At 38.7% G+C, this 19,049-nt stretch overlaps 1 protein-coding gene across 1 annotated transcript in view; it reads right to left on the reverse strand.

Annotated features, from left to right (window-relative positions):
* NRF1 (nuclear respiratory factor 1) overlaps positions 1-19,049 on the reverse strand; it is a 152,167-nt gene that overhangs the window by 71,025 nt on the left and 62,093 nt on the right. Inside the window, exons 4-5 of the mRNA XM_043969200.1 lie at positions 17,574-17,700; positions 6,683-6,823 (exon numbers count right to left, since the gene is read on the reverse strand). Of these exons, the coding sequence (XP_043825135.1) occupies positions 6,683-6,823; positions 17,574-17,700 (268 nt within the window). The remainder of the gene's footprint in view (positions 1-6,682; positions 6,824-17,573; positions 17,701-19,049) is intronic.

The raw sequence follows: 19,049 nt of genomic DNA on the forward strand, positions 1-19,049 counted from the left end.
TGTGTGACTCTAGGCAAGTCACTTAACCCCCCAATTGCCTTACCAAAAAAAAAAAAAAAAAAAAGACTACTACCCTGTTCCCACTTCTAAGTTCATTTATGTCTGTCTGCCCTCCATCCATAATGTAGACCCCTGGATTTATGAATTATATAAACATAAACAGTATCCATTAAGGCTTTGGAATTCTACTACCATTACCCAGTTCTATAGTCACGAAGAATAACCTCTGTACAATCTGTCAGCTAACTAGAGTGTGGTCCTGTTTGGGCCACTATTCTTTTTTTTTTTTTTTTTGCCAGGCAATGGAGGGGTTAAGTGATTTGCCCAGGGTCACACAACTGGTAAGTGTCATGTCCGAGGCTGGATTTGAACTCAGGTCCTCCTGAATCCAGGGCTGGCGCTTTATCCACTGTGCCACCTAGCTGCCCCACCTTGGGTCGCTATTCTTGAAAGCTCAGAAAATGGGCCCTTCTTAACAGGATTTTCTGGTCAACTGAAGCCTCACAAGAAAACCGCTTCAACCTTTTTAAAATGTATTAATCACCTGTGAATTGGCACAACCATTCTGGATATCAATTTGGAGCTGTACAAAAAAATTAATTTAATTGTCTATCCTTTAATTTAGCCATCTTTTGGTTTTGTTTTTTTGATGAGCAATGAGGGTTAAGTGACTTGCCCAGGGTCACAGAGCTAGTAAGTGTCAAGTGTCTGAGGCTGGATTTGAACTCAGGTCCTCCTGAATCCAGGGCCAGTGCTTTATCCACTGTACCACCTAGCTGCCCCCCACCCCAATTTAGCAATCTTACTATTAAGTATATACCCTGAGGAGAACAAGGACAGAAATGAAGATCCAACACATACCAAGATGTTCATAGTACCACTTTTTCTGATGGCAAAGAACTGAAAACAGAATGGGTAGCCCTCAGATAATGGCTGAACAACCTGTGATGTTTAAAGGAAGCGGATTATCATTGTGTATTAAGAAACAACTAATTTAAGTTCAGAGAAACATGAGATGTGCATTAAAACTGAGGTAGAGTGAAATGGGCTGAACAAAAGAACAATATACACAAAAGCTTTGACCATGTAAATGAAAAGAAAAGAAGAAAGAAGCTTTTTAAGTCTGAATAACTGAAATGCCAATAATGTTCCTGGAGAATAGAGAGTGAAACAGACCTCCCTTCCTCCATCTTGGCAAAGGGGTAGTGGATGACCTGTGCAGAATGTAGCAAACATTGTTAGATTTTTGTCACTAAATTAGTTTGTTACAAGGGAGGGTTCAAGTCCCAAGGTTGAGGAAGAATTCCAGAAATTACTGATATTAAAAACAGAAATGTACCAATAAAACTTAAAAAAAAACCCAAAAAACTAGTTCTCTTTCTTGCCTTAAAATGATAGAATTTAATAAAATTATACTACATATGAGCTGGAGAAGGAAATGGTAAACTACTCTAGTATCACTTCCAAGAAAACCCTAAATGGGGTAATGAAGAATTGGACACAACTGAGAAATGACTGAACAATAAATACTATATAATACCATACAATCTTGTGCTTTGACAAAGATAGCAGAGAGCCCCCAGGCAGCATAATTTAATCATTCTCTGATGACTCAGCATGCTGCAATGCCTCGGGGCCTTAATTATGATTCACATTCTGACTATATAGCCTTCCCCTTTTGGAAATCCCTTCAGAGCCTATGTCACATTCTTTTGAATGTCCTCAATAGTGGCAAATCTTTGTCTTTTGAGGACAAATTTAATTTCTGAAAAGAGTCAAAACTCATCTGGAGTCATATAGCTGATAAAACAGTTGACCTGAATAACAGGGCAAGATCAGTTTGGGTTTTACTCTGATTATAAAGTCTTTTATGACCTGAAAATTTGCTCTGATGGAAATTCCAAAAAAGACATGCCAAAAATGTTTTGAGTAATAGCAAAAGTGCTGAAATGAGTTATAATCTCCTATGGTGACTACTTTTAAATATAGCACTCTTTCTGGTATATAATTTCTCATGTTTGTTTTTCTTAAAAATCAGGCTTGAAAAAAAACCCAGCAGGTTTGACACTATATTGTTATAATTAGGCTCACAGGATTATAGCTCTAGAGTTGGAAAAGCCGCTGCATCCAACTCCCACATCTTACAAATAAAGAAACTGAGACCAAGAGGGCTAATGACTTGACCAAAGTCACAAAGTTAATATGGGATAGAGGTGAGTTCTCTGACTCCAGAGGTAGTGTTCTTTCTACTATACTACACTGCCTCCTCCTTTCTGTAGACAAAGTGCAAATCTGTCCTAATCTTCATATTCTCTAACATCAGGACACCCTATAACATCTGTTATTAAAAAATAAATGACATCAACTGATTTTCTTAACATATCATTCCCTCTCCTAAAAAGTAGAGTGCAAACCACCCCCTCCCCTACTCCCAAAACACACCTCCCCCTTCAAACTCTTCTAGTGCACTGAAAATTCTGGTTACAAGAGGTAAGTGTTTTTTAGTCACACAGCCAAATATACAGTGTTTGAAAAAACTGATTTCAATATTGAAAAAAATAATGCTTCCCAAAGAGGTGGAAACAATTGCTTCAGCTTCCCTGTCTATAAAAGCAACGAACAAACAAACAACCACCACCACCCAAAAAACAAACCCCAAACCCCTCAATCATTTCTGTCACCTCCTACTTTTCCACACCATCACTTTTACTTCTTGGGGCCTGAATCCTAGATTGGAGTTTTGTGCATTAGGGAGTTAAGCCTCCAACATCTTGACCAGACACTAGTCATGGACGTTTGGTTCTCTAGAACAAAAATTTAAGTCATGGCAAGAAAGCCATGGGCTAAAATGAACAGACTTCTGAACATCCCAATTCTTTTTTTTTTGTTGTTTTTGCAGGGCAATGGGGGTTAAGTGACTTGCCCAGGGTCACACAGCTAGTAAGTGTCAAGTGTCTGAGGCTGGCTTTGAACTCAGGTCCTCCTGAATCCAGGGCCAGTGCTTTATCCACTGAGCCACCTAGCTGCCCCCTGAACATCCCAATTCTAATGAAGAGAGGGGCTTCCATTTAGTTTTCTTATCCATGAAAGTCCCCTTAATAGTACTTTTACCATTTTATTGCCAAATGTACTCACTGGTCCTAAGGAGCCACTTATGATATTTGGAGAATTACCGGAAATTCCAAATGACCTTTTTCACAGGAAAGACTTGTGGCTTTTGTTGCAACAGTGAAAATTTCCCTATAATGTTAACTCAATTGTAATTCTTTAGGCTTCTCATTCAGTATATAGTCAAACAACTCTACTGAGTGAAACAGAAACTATACAATTGGCAGCAGAGACAAAAAGGGGATAGAGTTACAGGGGACAAGCAAACATTTCGCTGCAATTTGGGTGGAAACAACAATGCTTATGTTCTATTAAGTTTTTAAATGCCCTAAATTGAAAAATGATTTGTCATTTTAGCAAAAAACATGTCAAACCCTGGGAACAAATTCTTTCTAATGAAGCAAGTGTTGAACCTAGTATTTCTGACAGTCTCCCTGAAATCCCATGAAAAATTACCAGCCTGTTGCATCATTACTCCAAGGGAATATCAAAGCAATCCAAATTACTCCAATGAGAATAAGGAGAGGAAGCCAAGTATAAGGGAGAAAATAAATTATTAGAAAAGTGTGGATTTTGGTCAAAACAGCCTCTTAAGATGAGTGTCTTTTACATAATCTTAATATTGATCAAGATCTCTTCTTAACACATTCCAACAAGACAAATTGTTTCCAAGAATACATTCAGTAGAAATTAAAAGTCTTCTCCACATAATCAAAATCAATGCTGGTCTGTCAAGGTCATTTAATCTATCTTCCAGTGTCTGGAAAAGAATAAAGAAGGACCATCCCCAAAAAGGTAGATCCTATTCATTCCTCAAAAATCTCTGAAGAAGGTAAGTTTTGAAATGTTTACTGTCAAGTAATTTATTTTGCACAATCTTTCCTGAGTTGCAGGACATCTCAACAGACGACCAAGGAGAGATGTTATCCTAACTCCTAAAGGTTCAATGAAGTAGGAACAATGTCTACCCATTATTCTGAAAGGTACCTGGCATATCTATGACAAGTAAACTGTTTTCTATAATATAACTACACGTGACTTTTTTTTTTTTTTTCTGGGTAAGACCACAGAATCTTTAACAGAGAATCAGAGAAGGATCTGTGATTTCATCAGCACGAGGGAACTCCTTCTGCCAATGCAGATCGTGCCCAGTAACCTCTTCATCATGGTAGATCACTTAGCCCTGTAATTCACAACCCAGCAGTACCGTTGGCTCCTGGGGGCTGCCCTCTGGTTGGATGGCATCTTCCAGAACTTCCATTTAAAGGAGTCCAAGCCAGTCATTATATCTTCATTTCCACCAGACTGCATGCCTACAGACTTCTCAACCATAACCCCCATCCCCTTATTTCCCTACCCTTTAGTTTTCCCCATTAGAATGTAATCTCCTCCAGGACAAGGGATTTCTTTCTGCCAGTACTTGTATCCCCCGGGGTACTAAGCACAAGGTCTGGCACACAGTAAGTACTTAATAAATGCTTGCTTTAGTTTGTTTGCTTTGTCTCATGGGGGGGGGGAGGGGGGGAAGGGAACTGACTATGACTTAAGATAAAGCCTAGGTTGCTTTAGGCACAGAGGGCCTTAAATTACTTGATTGATCCTGGTCTACGGTCCCAGCTGTTAAATATCAGAGTAAAGATTTACGAACCTAGCTCTCCCTAACTCCAAAGCCAACACTCCATCTAACTATATCAGGTTGTCTCCTAATTTTTAAAATTTTAAAAACTTTTATTTCAGAAATTGACAATATCTTTGTAATTTGATATTTTTTGGTTTCCATTATCAAAGCATCTGCAAAAGAACTTGTTCATCGCAAATTTCACATGCCCAAATTGAAATAATCATTTCCCCCTCCAAACACACACTGTATTTATAACCAATTTCAATAAATTTGAATACAAAAATATACATTTAACGCTAAAATGGTACTGAATAATTTCTACTGATTCAGAACACTTAAAAATGTTCAAGTACTATATTTGTTGATGGATTGATTCTGAGTCATCATCACACATCAATGCACTAACTGGAGCAGATTAATAGGAATTTTTGGCTAACACTGAAATGTCTATTATAGTTAGGTTTGGCAAATCTGGGTATTATTACTTCAACTAGGATCTTCAGAATCACCATGTGGACTGAAACCTAGAACTTGGGGTTAGTCACAATGCCTTTTAGTACCAAAGACTAAAAAAAAATGTTTCCAGAGAAAAAGAGGAAATACATTTGTTCCTGAAAGCCACATTTGGGGAAAAAAGAAAAAAAGCCACATTTGGAGAAATCAAACATAGAAATATCATGAAAACTGGAACTTTTAAAAAAGACATACATTTGGAATAGAAACTTACATTTAAAAGTTTAAAACTAAAGTACAATTTGCTCTACTTAGTTTGGATTGACATATGATGATGCATGTATCTCCCATCAGCAATTGTGGGCCAAGTCTGTTGTAAATTACAAACCAAGAGCTAAGTTCTGGGCTATGAATATTGGATATTTCTGGTACTTAAGAGATAGAGAGACTATGAATTTAGTTAGCATTGAGAGAAATTTCTCCTTAAATTGTTTTTATTACAGTCTAAGTTCCTAGGTCACGGGACAACAGGAGTTATGGCAAAGCAATGAGAAAAGACCACTGGATAGTATTTCCCCTTTTGTCTCATTACTTAAAATCACTTAGGAATCCAGATAAAGGTCTGTGCCATTATTATAAACTACAATGGCACAGGTTTGCTTCTTGCTAATACAACTTCTGATAACTTTGTGTGCCAGATCAAATCTTTGGTCTAAGTTGTAAAGAGAAAAGATGTCAACTACTGAGAATGACGTCATTGGTGCGGCCCCATATGAGTTTCGACTGAACCTAGATCCAAGACCAATCTCAGACCCCAGGCGAGAATTCTGGGACATCATAGGAATAGCAGAATAAGGGAAAGTTGCTGCAAAAGGGGAACTTTGGCTTTTAATGAGTTTTTAAAATAAAAGAAAATGGAAGTAGTAATAATGATTTGGGAAATATAGGTGGAGTTACTGAGCTGGGTTAGGCATATATCTGACATGCCTGCTCAAGGAGACAGTAATCAACACCAGATGCTCAGTAGTTTCCCACACTCCCTGCTTATAGGAAGAGGGAAGCTTTTCTTGGTAATAATGCAGTGTTGTTTGGGAAGATGGCAGGGGCAACTGGGGTTGGTAACTTACTTCAAGTTCCACACACTAACAGGATTTCCTAAACTTAATTCTTTCCTATAATAAAGGTTAGAGTTTCTGGTGAAAGAAAAAATGCTGATAAAACTAAAGGAGGCTCACACTAGTCATTCATCTTTGGTCAATCTCATGCATCTCATTTTTGAGAGCCCAACTCTTTGCCACTCTATTTTCTCTCTTACAGCTAGAATAGAGTTTTGCTGAATGGCTGCTAAGACCTCACCATCCATCCAATTTTCTTCTCATTTACAGTATTAACAAAGACAAGTTTGAGAAGAGTTATAAGAGGCCTACCCATATCTCTGTTACCAGGAGTGTGTTCTATGTAGCGTCTCTTTATGTCTCCTCCACATGTCCCACCCCTTACCTGGGTCATCTTGTCCACAGAGACAGGAATTCCATCGATGGTGAGAGGGGGCAGCTCCGAGTTAACCTCCTGTGGCGCAGGGGCGTGTTCTGCTAAGGCTGATTCCAAGTCTTCAAGGATCATGCTCTTGTACTTGCGCACCTGTGGGAATTAGGAGGCACAGGTAAACAAGATGCCCAACAACAAGAACAGTTCAGTGCTAGGCAACAGGAAGGTGGGTGGGACTCCTCCCTAAGCCTTGACAGAGCCCAGTGAACAAACACTTTATAAAAATACCCGCTGGCCCCAAAGACATCATCATGCTGAGGCCAAATTAAGTTTAAAAAGCTGATGAAATGATGGGTAACACTGGTGGGAAGGAGCTAGTGGCAAAGATATTAGATGGCAACACTGCTGATCCTTCAGAATCGTTTCTTTGTGACTCCCCAGACTTGCCATAACTCTTCCAGATCACCACTCCTCCATATGTGTTTGTTGCCTTTCCCGTTAGGGTGAGAGGTCCTTGAGGGGAAGGATTATCTAGCTTTTACACTTGTATTCTCAGCACTTAGCACAGTGCTTGGCACACAGTAAACACTTAACCAACGGTTTTCATTCATTTCTTTTCTAAGGAGTCCCAAGCCAAACACAAGGTCCTGAATTTAATAGCAGTGGTTATATGAACAGTGGCATCATATCCTGTGCCTTCCCCATTCACCTGGGTTTGTGATGATCTGATGCCATTCTTTTTGAATTTTTATAGCAATTTTGTTTTAATTTACTTTTGCATTCTTTGCAACAAAGCCATTTTGTCTTTACCTCACATTTATTTCCAAATATAGTCTTCTTTTGCCACCCAAGGAGCCTTACTTAGTAATAAAGTACTATCATCGTTTTCCACACCAAAAAAGTGAGAGATATAAAAATATTTATGTCCCTAAAAGTCTCATGAACACAATCAAGCTGCTGCCCTGACTGGATACTAGTTTTCTGGTATGGTCAGACTCCCACTCAGGCAGTAGATCCAAACCCAAGTCCTCAAACTGGAAGGAAACAGGGTGGTATATCAAGAATAAACTGCAGATAATGGCCAGTAATGATGCACTCTGTGGCTCAAGACCAAACTTGCCACTACCAGTGACAGAGAGAAGCAATAGGAGACCTGGGGCCCACAGTCTCTTCCTCTCTGGTGCTCACCATCACTTAGTGGTGGAATTAAAGTGGATCAACCTCTGTCTACTGAAAGTTTGAAAACAGTACTGGAGACTCCTTTTCTTCTTTTCATTTGTACTACCAGCAATTTGTCTCTTAGAAGCAGCTTCACTGTGTATTTACAAATTTCTAGCATAAGACAGTCTAGGTAAACAAACATAAAGTAAACAATAGTGGGTTTGTCCATCTCTCAAGAAACATAAAAGGGGATGGAGGAACATAAAGACAATAAGAGACATAGGCTCATAGATACATTACAAGATGGGATCAGATATTATGTTGTAGAAGACATGCCACTCACAGATGACTTAAGAGAGCAGCATAGGATAGACAGTCTAAGGATAATACCATGCAAAAAGTGCAAGTGACTTGCTCACCCTAACATTTATTAGACTTGCCCAGGGTCATTCAGCTGAATCTAGCTAAATCACCTAGCTGCCCCTCATAATAAACTTTCACTTCAAGGTTCAGAAAACAATTATCCCCATTGTCCTCAGATTGGCTCTTACTAGCTGAGAGCAATCAGATAGTAATGTTTTACACAATTGTACATGTATAAACTATGAAAACTTGAATAAAGGAATGAAAAGTGGAAAAAAAAGAGAGCAGCATAGGAATGTTTTATTACAAAGAATTTAGAAGACAGATATTTTCTCCAACCCCCTGACAAAGAATCAAAACTATCCGTGGTTAGATAGCAGCAACTTTCCTTCATCATCAGAAAAGAAATAGAATGCTCTAGACACACTAAACCAATTTAGGGTTGAAAGGAAAACAGAAGAAAAACTTGGGGAACTGATCTGACTCTAGGAGTTTTATCCTTGTTTCTAATAAGAAAGCAGAAAAAATTTAAATGTTGTGATATTCTATTGCAATCAGCTTGTGTTGCCATGGCAATTTGATTAGATTATTCTTGATCCTTTCTAGAAAGCTATATTCAACGAGATGTTTATTTTCCAGTCTACAGAAAAACTGGCCAGGTTCTTGCTTCAGAGCTTCAAAATGATATGAAATAATTATCAATAAAGAAGTAACTAAGCAGATATTGTGATAAAAATGCATGACATCATTATAAAACTAGATTTTGTTGTGCTGGAAACAACCATCAATCTTTTAAAAAGCAAACTATTGTGTTACCACTATTGTCTCATTGTTTTGTATTCATTTCAGTCATTTTGAGGGTTAGTAAACTTCTGGGAATTTCTTTTAGACATTCTGCTCAGCTGATTTGTGGTGTTGGTTGAGATCTGTGATTTCACTGGTGCAGGAAACTCCTTTGACCAACATAACCATCAGAAGCTAAGTGACTTGCCCAAGGTCACAAAGCCAATATGAATCATCAGAGAGACTTGAAAATAGATTTTCCTGACTCCAAGACCAGTTCTCTAGCTGCTTCTATGTCATGCTGCTCAAAAATGTCTTGGGCTACAAAACAGAAATTCTGGTAGGGAATCCCGCAGGGAATCACCTCATCATTTCTGGTAGCTGGAAGAAAAGCCACTGTGTTTTCCTTTGCTGAAACATTTTTCTGCACTTTCTTTGACTTGCTTGTTTTCATGAATTATCCATTAGGGCAGAATTCAGAAAGTGTCTCAATATTTATGATTTGATATTTTTAGTTTACATTTTCATAGTATCACAAAAGGACTAATTTATTTCAAATTAAACATGCCCCATATTGAAATAACAATTTCCCCTTCCAAAACAGCTGGCTCACTTTCTTGACTTTACTTTCTTTTTCTTTTCTTTCTTTCTTTTTTCTTTTTGCAGGGCAGTGGGGGTTAAGTGACTTACCCAGGGTCACAAAGCTGTAAGTGTCAAGTGTCTGAGGCTGGATTTGAACTCAGGTCCTTCTGAATTCAGGGCCAGTGCTCTATCCACTTTGACTTTACTTTTTTTGTCACTTTCCTACTCAAAAGGACTCAATGGTTCTCTATTGCCTAGAGAATCAAATTTAAGCTCCTCGCCCATCCAACCTTTAAGCTCTTCCCCAATCCTTGTCCCTTTCAAATCTTATTTTCTTTTATTACAATAATGTTTCTCTATTCTAGTCAAGCTTGTCTCCTAGCTATCCTCCTCATACAATATGGTGACTCTTCCTTCATGTTTCAGGCTAGGCTATTCCTCTTGTCTAGAATACTCTATGCCTATTCAGATTTTAAACTGAGCCTTGAAGGACAGGTTAAGTCTCACCTCTTTCAAAAGGCCAGTCTAGTCATGCTGCTGTCTAGTCTCTATCTCCTATAGTTTTTATCTAGATATTGACAAAATCATATGCCATCTTATTTAAATGTTTTGTCTACCCTATATGACTTATCTCCTAGAGGATAGTGTCTTATAGTTCTTTTGAGTATCCATAGCAATTAGCACAATGGTGGTAGAGATATGAGATCTTCAATAACTGGTGGCCTGGGAGGCTTCAATAGTGGGTGAAACTTCACCCACTGAGGAAATGTTGCAACAACTGATGCAATTTATGGTCACTGTTTTACATCTATGCTTAAGACAGGAAGTGAAGAACAGTATTAGAAACAACTAGTCTCCTTTGGGGTAGAGATAGCAGAGAAGGAAGAGAGACAAAAAAATGTAACTAAATTAAATGGATAATTACAGAGAATACTATTATTAACTGGGGAACCAGTCTTGTGTACATGACCATAAATAATTTCCTCACCTGTAAAACGAGTCACAGCTAAAATGTTTCATCACAATTTATGCCACTGGTTTTCATCATTATTTAAAATAACTAACCTTCAAAAGTGCTTAAAAGTTTACAAAGCACTGCAAGTGTCATCTCCATTCCTTAGATGAAGAAACAAATTCCCAGGGGTTAAGTGACTTGCCCAGGGACACAGAAGGAGGAAATGTAAGAGGCAGGTCTCCAGGCTAACAACACTCTCCACTATTCTTCACTATACCAAGTTGCTCCCCACCGGATACTGAGGGAAGAGTGCCACCTACAGAAACTCCTTCACCACTGCCAACCTAAGATTGGATTCCCTGCCTCTTCTCTTTACAAAACACTTACTGGCTTATTCCTGCATAGCTTGCGGAAAGTGTCAAATCAGAGCAAGGTATTCTATGGCAGCAAGCCACCAACAAAAGAAATCCATCAGGTCAACTGCAACTTTAACATTTGTCCTTTACTAGCTTTGTTCCAGATCAGTTCTGGTTAAGTATTTTTTTATGATCATCTATGGATCATGGTTAGTTCAGTTAATTTTCACTGTTCCCCTTTGAGGCAGATCTTATTATCTGCATTTAACGGATGAAGATACAAACAGGAAAAATGGCTTGCCAATGTCTGGAACAGTTCCAAAGAGCAAACTGCCAAACACTGACTTTTTAGAAACACAGACCTCTATGGTGTGAATGCAGACAAAGAGTCTGTGCAATTTTGTGGTGGCAAAAAACTAGAAACAAAATGGATGCCCACTGATTGAAGCATGGGCACAGAAATTGTGACCCATAACTGTAATGGAATATTATTGTACTATAAGAAATGATGGGGGTAGTTAGGTGGAGCAGTGGATAGAACACCGGCCCTGGATTCAGGAGGACCTGAGTTCAAATCCGGCCTCAGACACTTGACACTAGCTGTGTGACCCTGGGCAAGTCATTTAACCCTCATTGCCCTGCCCCCTGCCCCAAAAGAAATGGTAAAAAAAACAAATACAGAAAAACATGCTAAGTTTTACATGAACTGATGGACTGACGAACTGAAGCAAGCAGAGATCAAAAAACCCCAATGACTATAAAATACAAATGGAAAAAAACAAGAATCACAAGACATTAAAAAACAATGCTGGGGGGGGCAGCTAGGTGGCGCAGTGGATAAAGCACTGGCCTTGGATTCAGGAGGACCCGAATTCAAATCCAGCATCAGACACTTGACACTTACTAGCTGTGTGACCCTGGGCAAGTCACTTAACCCCAATTGCCTCACCAAAAAACAAAACAAAACACGATGCTACAAAATTACAAAGAACAAACTAGGACCAAAGGAAGACACGTATAAAACAATTGGGGGATGCAAGAGCCTGAAAAATTGCATACATTGTCAGATTTTTTCAACATACTCATCAGTTTTGCTGGGTTTTTTTTCTTCATCCTCTTTCTTTTTAAAAAGAATTCTCTGTGAAGATGGTATAGTAGCAGGAAGAAGTAGAATAAATTCATTCCACACCACACCCCCAAACCTGAGACAATAAGTTCTCTAAACAGGTTTCAAAAATCAAATTCAGATCAGGACATTCAAGAAAAAGTCATGATGAATCACTTTTCCAGCCCAGGCTGACATAGGGAGACAGATACTGAGGTCCAGAGACACCAGCGATGGAGTGTAACCAGCAGCATGCCACATAGAGCATTACTGCACAGGAAAAGGCTATGCACCAGGGCAAGATGAGGCACCAGACCCAGCATATTATTACCATTAAGTTGTATCCAATCCTTTGCTACTTCATTTGGGGTTTTCTTGGCAAAGATACTGGAGTGGTTTGCCATTTCCTTCTCCCATGCATTCCCCTTTTATAGATAAGAAACTGAGGCAAATAGGGATTAAATGACTTGCCCAGGGTCACATAGCTAATAAGTGGCTGAAGGAACATTTAAACCCAGATCTTCCTGTTTCCAAGGCTGGTGTTCTACCCACTATGCCACCTAGTTGCTCCAAGATCCAGCATAAAAGAGCCTAAAGTTGTGTAGGGTGCAGAAATAGGTGCCAATGGACAACTGTCACTAACTAGCAAGTTCTGGGTCATAGATTCAGGGCAGACTGAAGAAAAGACTTGTGCCTAGGGGTAGCATTTCACAGTGAACAGCAGTTGTAGGACCTAGACTATGTGTTGGGCAAGAAGCAAGTAACAGCTGTGTGGTCTGGGCCTAAGAAGTGGAGCAGGGTCTCAGTATGAGCTTTTAGCCCAGTCTTAAGCCTTCAGAAGAAAAACGAGGCCAGAAATCTCAGACCAAAGGGATATCTACAGTTTTGTCTATTCTGAACCAGCAGAGCTTTCCAGCTGCCTGATACTGGCTAAGTCTAGGAGCAGGCTACTGGAACTCTAAAGAGAAGTCCACAAACTTGTTGCTCAGACCCAAACCAATATCAGGAATTCAGATTAGGGTGGGAACAATCAGACTTTGCCCTGGATCAGACTACTTTGGGAGCGCTGAAAGCTTGCAAGTCTCTAGTCTTAAATGTCCCTGAGATCCTGGAATAATACAACACTCAGTACCCAAGAGAGCAGAGCAAGATCAGTCCAGACATACCCTCCCAAAGTGCACAGAGCCTGGCCCCAACATAAAGTCCAAAGTCAGGAAGCAGGCTGGAAGAATAAATAAACAAAGAACCCCACCATAAAAAGCTATTTTGGTGATTGGTGAGAGACATTCAAAACACAAGCCCAAAAGAAGAGAACAACTACAAAACAGCTCCTTTTTTTTTTAAACATTTTAAAATTTATACCCCCAAAAGTTCAAATGCAATAATGCAAGGGTATGAAAACCCTTACAAGAAGAAGAAGATTATATATAAAGCAAAAGAGTGTGGAATTGTCAGTCCTGTCTCCATATTTGGACAAAACGAAGATATTAAATCCCCTGATATGCATCAGCAGTAGCATGTTCTTTCAAGTAGAAATAGACTTCCAACACATGCTACCCTCCCTTTTCATTTTATTCACTCCTGCTTCTTTCTTGAGGAAACCTTATTGGGGTGGAAATTGAGAAGTTAATTTCAAATATTTTAGAATAGAGAGGGAGGGTGGTTTACAAAAATAAACAAAACCACCAACTAACACAAAGCCAATTTCATAGCAATATAGCTTGAATATAAAATACTGACTTGAAATAACTATAAACTTTTTAAGTGAGGCAATTGGGGTTAAGTGACTTGCCCAGGGTCACACAGCTAGTAAGTGTTAAGTGTCTGAGGCCACATTTGAACTCGGGCACTCCTGACTCCAGGGCTGGTGCTCTATCCACTGCACCACCTAGCTGCCCCTAACTATAAACTTTTAAAAATCACTTCATTCAATGTGAGAGAAATCTGGTGGTAGCCTTCCAGTGACAATTTTCAACCTCAAGTAATATTTACCTGGGTATATTGTTAATCTATCAACATTCCAAAATTTTTTTTAAATTAATAAGCATTTATTTTCTCTCTCCCAACTGGGCAGGGGCTGGGGGTTAGGTGGGAAGAAAACACTGGAAACAAATATACGTAGTCAAGCAAAACAAATTCTGGCATTGGCCATATTTAAAAAAGTATATGTCTTGATCTTCATTTTGTGTCCATCACCTCTCCATCAAGAAGTGGGGAGCATGCTTAGTCATTATCAGTACTCAATCACAAATTATTTCTTGGAAAGTAAATGAAAAACTATTTTCACCACATGAGCCAGGCAAAGTTAGTTTTAGAACTAAAGCTTTGAAAAAAAATCACTTAAAACATAAAGCAAACTTCTGGGTCAATTCTTTAGGAATCTGCAGGAGAGATTTTAACTCTCACACAAGAACCTCTACCATAGCAATGTTTTTAAATTTTTAATTCATTTTAATTATTTTCACTTTCCTGATCTTTATTTTCTAATTATTTTTTTTTCAATTACCTGGCATTTATTTTCTCTCCTCCTTACACCCCGCTTCATCATTAAAAAAAGAAAAGGGGGGTGGGGGGAATCCTTGTAACAAACTCGAAATCAGGCAAAGCAAATCCTCCAATTGGCCATGTCCAAAAACATGTCTCATTCTGCATACTGAATCCATCATCTATCAGAAGGTGGGTGGCATTCTTCATTGCTGATCCCCCCGAACAGGAATTGGGTAAACTACAGCCCAGATGCAATATTCGACCCACCACCTCTCTCTGTATGATCCATAAGCTAAGTAAAAATGTAAAAAGCATTCAGGGAACAGGCTGGATCTGGCACACAGGCTGTAAGTTTGCCAACTCTTGCTTGAGAATCATGGTTGGTCAATACAGTGATTGGAGCTCTTAAGTCTATCAAAGCTGTTTGTTTTTATAATGTTGTTATTATAGAATAAATTGTTCCCCGGGTTCTGCTTACTTCATTTTGCACTGGATCACAGAAGTCTTCCCATATTTCTTTGGAATCATAATCATCTTTCATAATTTTTACGGCCCCAAAGTATTCCCTTCCATTCACATGACATAATCAGTTCCATCATTCCCCGAGTGATGGATAGATCCCTTAGCTTCCAGTTCTTTGTTACTACAGAAAGAACTGTTATAAAGGTTTTTTGTCCAAATGGACTTTCTTCACTCTTTGCTCTCTTTGGGGCATTAAAGGCTAGCAGTAGTATCAAGGAGTCAAAGGGTACACATGCACGGTTTAGTAAATTTGGAAGCATAGTCCCATTTTCCCCTCCAGAATGGTTGTATCAATTCACAGCACCATAAAAAGTATATTAGTGGGAGTGGCTAGGTGGTGCAGTGGATAAAGCACCGGCCTTGGAGTCAGGAGGACCCAGGTTCAAATCCGGCCTCAGACATTTGACAACTTACTAGCTGTGTGACCCTGGGCAAGTCACTTAACCCCAAATGCCTCACCAAAAATAAATAAATGAATGAATGAATGAATGAATGAATGAATGAATGAATAAAATAAAGTAAGTATATTAGTGTATCTGTCTTCCTAAAGCCCCTCCAGTATTTGTCATTTTTCTTTTTTTGTCTCCTAGCTTTTGACCATTTGTCAATTGGGGAACAGCTCTTATTCTTATAAATTTCAATCAGTTCTTTACATAGCTAAGAAATGAGACCTTTATCAGAGAAAACTCCTTCTAAGGTGTTTCATCTCTTAATTTTATGTAAGCAAAACTGTCAATTGTTATCTCTTCTGGTTCTCTGTCCTTTGTTTGGTAATGAACTCTTCCCCCTCCACAAAACTGAAAGGTAACTAACTTCTTCTGTGTTCTTTTAATTTCTTTATGATATGGCTTTTTAATCTAAAGAATGTATCCCCTCAAAAAGTATCCATTTGAAGCTAATCCTGGTAGATGATTGTAAATTGTTGGTCTAAATAATTTCTGGTTGCTTTTGAGATTTCCTAGCAATTTTTGTGGAATAAATGAGTCCTTACCTCCCACCAACTGGGGTTTTTAGATTGGTAGGAACATTTGTCCAGCAAGTTCATTTACTTCTTGATGTTGTATACCCAATCTGGTCCACCGATCAATCTCTATTATTTTTTTAAACAGAACCAAATTGTTTTGATGACTACCATGTTAAATCGTTTGAGATCTGGTACTGCTAAGCTCCTCCATTCTACTTTTTCCCCATTTTTTTCCTTTGAGATCTTTGACCTTTTGTTTCCCTGATAAATATCATTGTTATTTTTTTAGCTCTATAAAGTAATCCTTTGGTAGTTTGTATTGCATTGAGTAAGTAAATGAATTAGGTAGCATTAACAGTTTAGAATGAGCAATTAATATTTCTCAAATTACTTAGTTCTGTCTTTATTACTGTATTTAAATTGATAAAGAGATTCCAAGATACACACAGGAACTATATGAATATTTTTTTTGTTTTTTGTTTTTTGCAGGGCAATGAGGGTTAAGGGACTTGCCCAGGGTCACACAGCTAGTAAGTGTCAAGTGACTGAGGCTGGATTTGAACTCAGGTCCTCATGCATCCAGGGCTGGTGCTTTATCCACTGTGTCACCTAGCTACCCCTCTATGAATATTTTGTAGTTATTTTAATAATGAGTATCTATACTTTTATTTTTGAAATGAAACTTTTTGGGAGTTGGGTGGGGGAGAATGAGGTCTAGACTTATAATTTTATTGATGTAGGGAACTCACAGTAAGGAAATCCCTTTATCAATGTAGATGGACAACTGTTTTGTAACTTAGGAGCATAAGAGAGTTGCCTGGGGGCACTTAAGGTAATTTAGTATAAGTCAGAGATATGACTTGAACTCAAGTCCTCCTGAGTCTCAGACCATCCCTCTATCCATTTTGCCACAGGGCTGCAGATTAATCTTTACTTAAAAGAAAAATGTATATAGTAACAACATTATAAAGAAATCAACTCTGAAAGACTTAATAACTCTGATAAATGCAATGACCAAGCATGATTTCAGAAGACTTGTGATGAAACATGCTACCTACTTCCTGTAGGAGGGGATGGGCATAATATACTCTCATGTGCTCTAAGACATCAAGGACCTTTGAGATCACATTTCCAACCCAATATCTAACTGTGGAACCCTGGGTGAGTCAGTTATCCTCACCTGCATAACAAAGAATAACATCTACACTAACTACCTCATAGACTTCTGGTTGTAAGGAAAGCACTTAGTAAACTGTAAAGCACTCCCTGATTGTGAGCTATTATTCTTTGTTCTCTCAGTTCTTCCCACTCTTTCAGGAAGAAACTGAGGTGGAATGATTCAATGACTTGCCCAGGGTCACAAAGCTCTGAGGCAGGATTTGAACTGAATCCAGTTATCCTTAGCCAAGGTCTAATGCTGTACCCACTACACCACCTGGCTGCCTCTGGGTAGATAGAGTGCTTACTCCCCGTTCTAGCACATAAACTTCTCTACAAGGAGGAGGACTGTCCTTCATCAACTTTATATCCTCAGCACTTACCCAAGCAAGTGCTAAATAACTTGTTGAAATGAAGCTCTATTAAAAGGAAAGAAAACACATACACAATTCATTTCAAATCCTTACCACATTCTCCAAAGGTGCTGCACCAAACACTTTAAAAACAGGGTTGGGTTTTGAGGGAGAGATACACAGGACAATAGCTTGCTGTCCCACTCGTGTTGTATATTCATCTAGGGTAGCTCGAAGTTTCCTGAATCAGACAGGGAGAAGAGAGGTCAAAATAGATTACAGTAATGTCACAAAGAAAGAGTCAACAATAAACCCACACACTCAACTAATTTTCATTTTGCTCTGAGACAATTCACTCTGATTAGGCATGATTTCTTCTAACATTAACCCTGCTGTTGAAAAAGTGTGAGGTCTGGCAGTCTGTTTAGTACAAATACCTATACAAACATTCTCCTGAAAGCCTGTGCTTGGATCATTTATATAATGTAATGGCCTATCAGGAGGGTATGTCTTGATACAAAGTAAATCGCACCACAGTGTACACAATGGTGTCTTTCTGACCAGTACCAACATGCATTTTCTTTATTTTTGTTCCTAATGCTATTGACATTTTTTTAGAGACTACCTTCTTACCCATGAACTTTCTACATGTGGTCTCTATGTAAGAAATGAACTCAACATTGGCCTCTAACTTCCTGGCATAACATGTACGCACTCCTTATGTCTCTTTTTTGTCTTCAGACTGTAGTAAGAGGAGATTTGTGCAAGAAACAGAACAGAAGGACTCAAATAAAAGAGGGAAGGAATAGGAGAGGGAAAAGAAATTATGAAATAGATTCGGAGAGTGTTCTAGAATTGTGGAGGGAAAAGTCAAAGATTAAATTTAGGGAGGGGAGATTTGGGATGAACTAAAGAAAAGTTGAAAGATGAAAAGAGAAAGACCTGAGAAGGAATAGAAGAAAAGGGAAATGGAAAGGGAGGAACAGGAAAAGGGAAAGAAGGGGCAAAAGGAAAAGGAGGAATAGGAGGGTGATTCAAGGAGGAGATCTGGGAAACTTGAAGTGGAGAAAGTCAGAGAATGGGAGAAGGAAGTTGATTTTTTAAAGTTTCATGCTAAGTTAACTCAAGTTAAATGATTAGTAAGAGAAGGGAAATTAAAATGGATATCCTTGTTGAGTCGCTAAGAGAGGATAAGGCACTGACAAAATGAGAACAACAACAGAAAAGCTAAAGATCCCCAAAAGGAGTTTGTTGCCACTGTTCTCCAGGGAAGCCACTATGAAAAACAGCACAGGACTGAAGCTCTTCCTTCCAATAGGTACAAAGAACAAGGAAAATTGTGCTGTGACCCACACAGAGTATGCAGTGCTTCTCTTTCTGCCAGGACCAAGTGACTGATCTTGTTCAAGGTGTAGACTGATGTCCTTAACCCTTTTTGTACTGGGGACCCCCTTGGAAGCCTGATGAAGCCCACAGACCCCTTCTAAGAATAATGCTTTTAAGTGCATAAAATATACAGTGTTATAAAGGAAACTGACTATACTGACATAGATATCTAATAACAACAAAAATTAAGCCTCAGTCATGGAC

Source organism: Dromiciops gliroides, chromosome 5 (assembly GCF_019393635.1).
Source record: "Dromiciops gliroides isolate mDroGli1 chromosome 5, mDroGli1.pri, whole genome shotgun sequence".
Classification (NCBI taxonomy): Eukaryota; Metazoa; Chordata; class Mammalia; order Microbiotheria; family Microbiotheriidae; genus Dromiciops; species Dromiciops gliroides.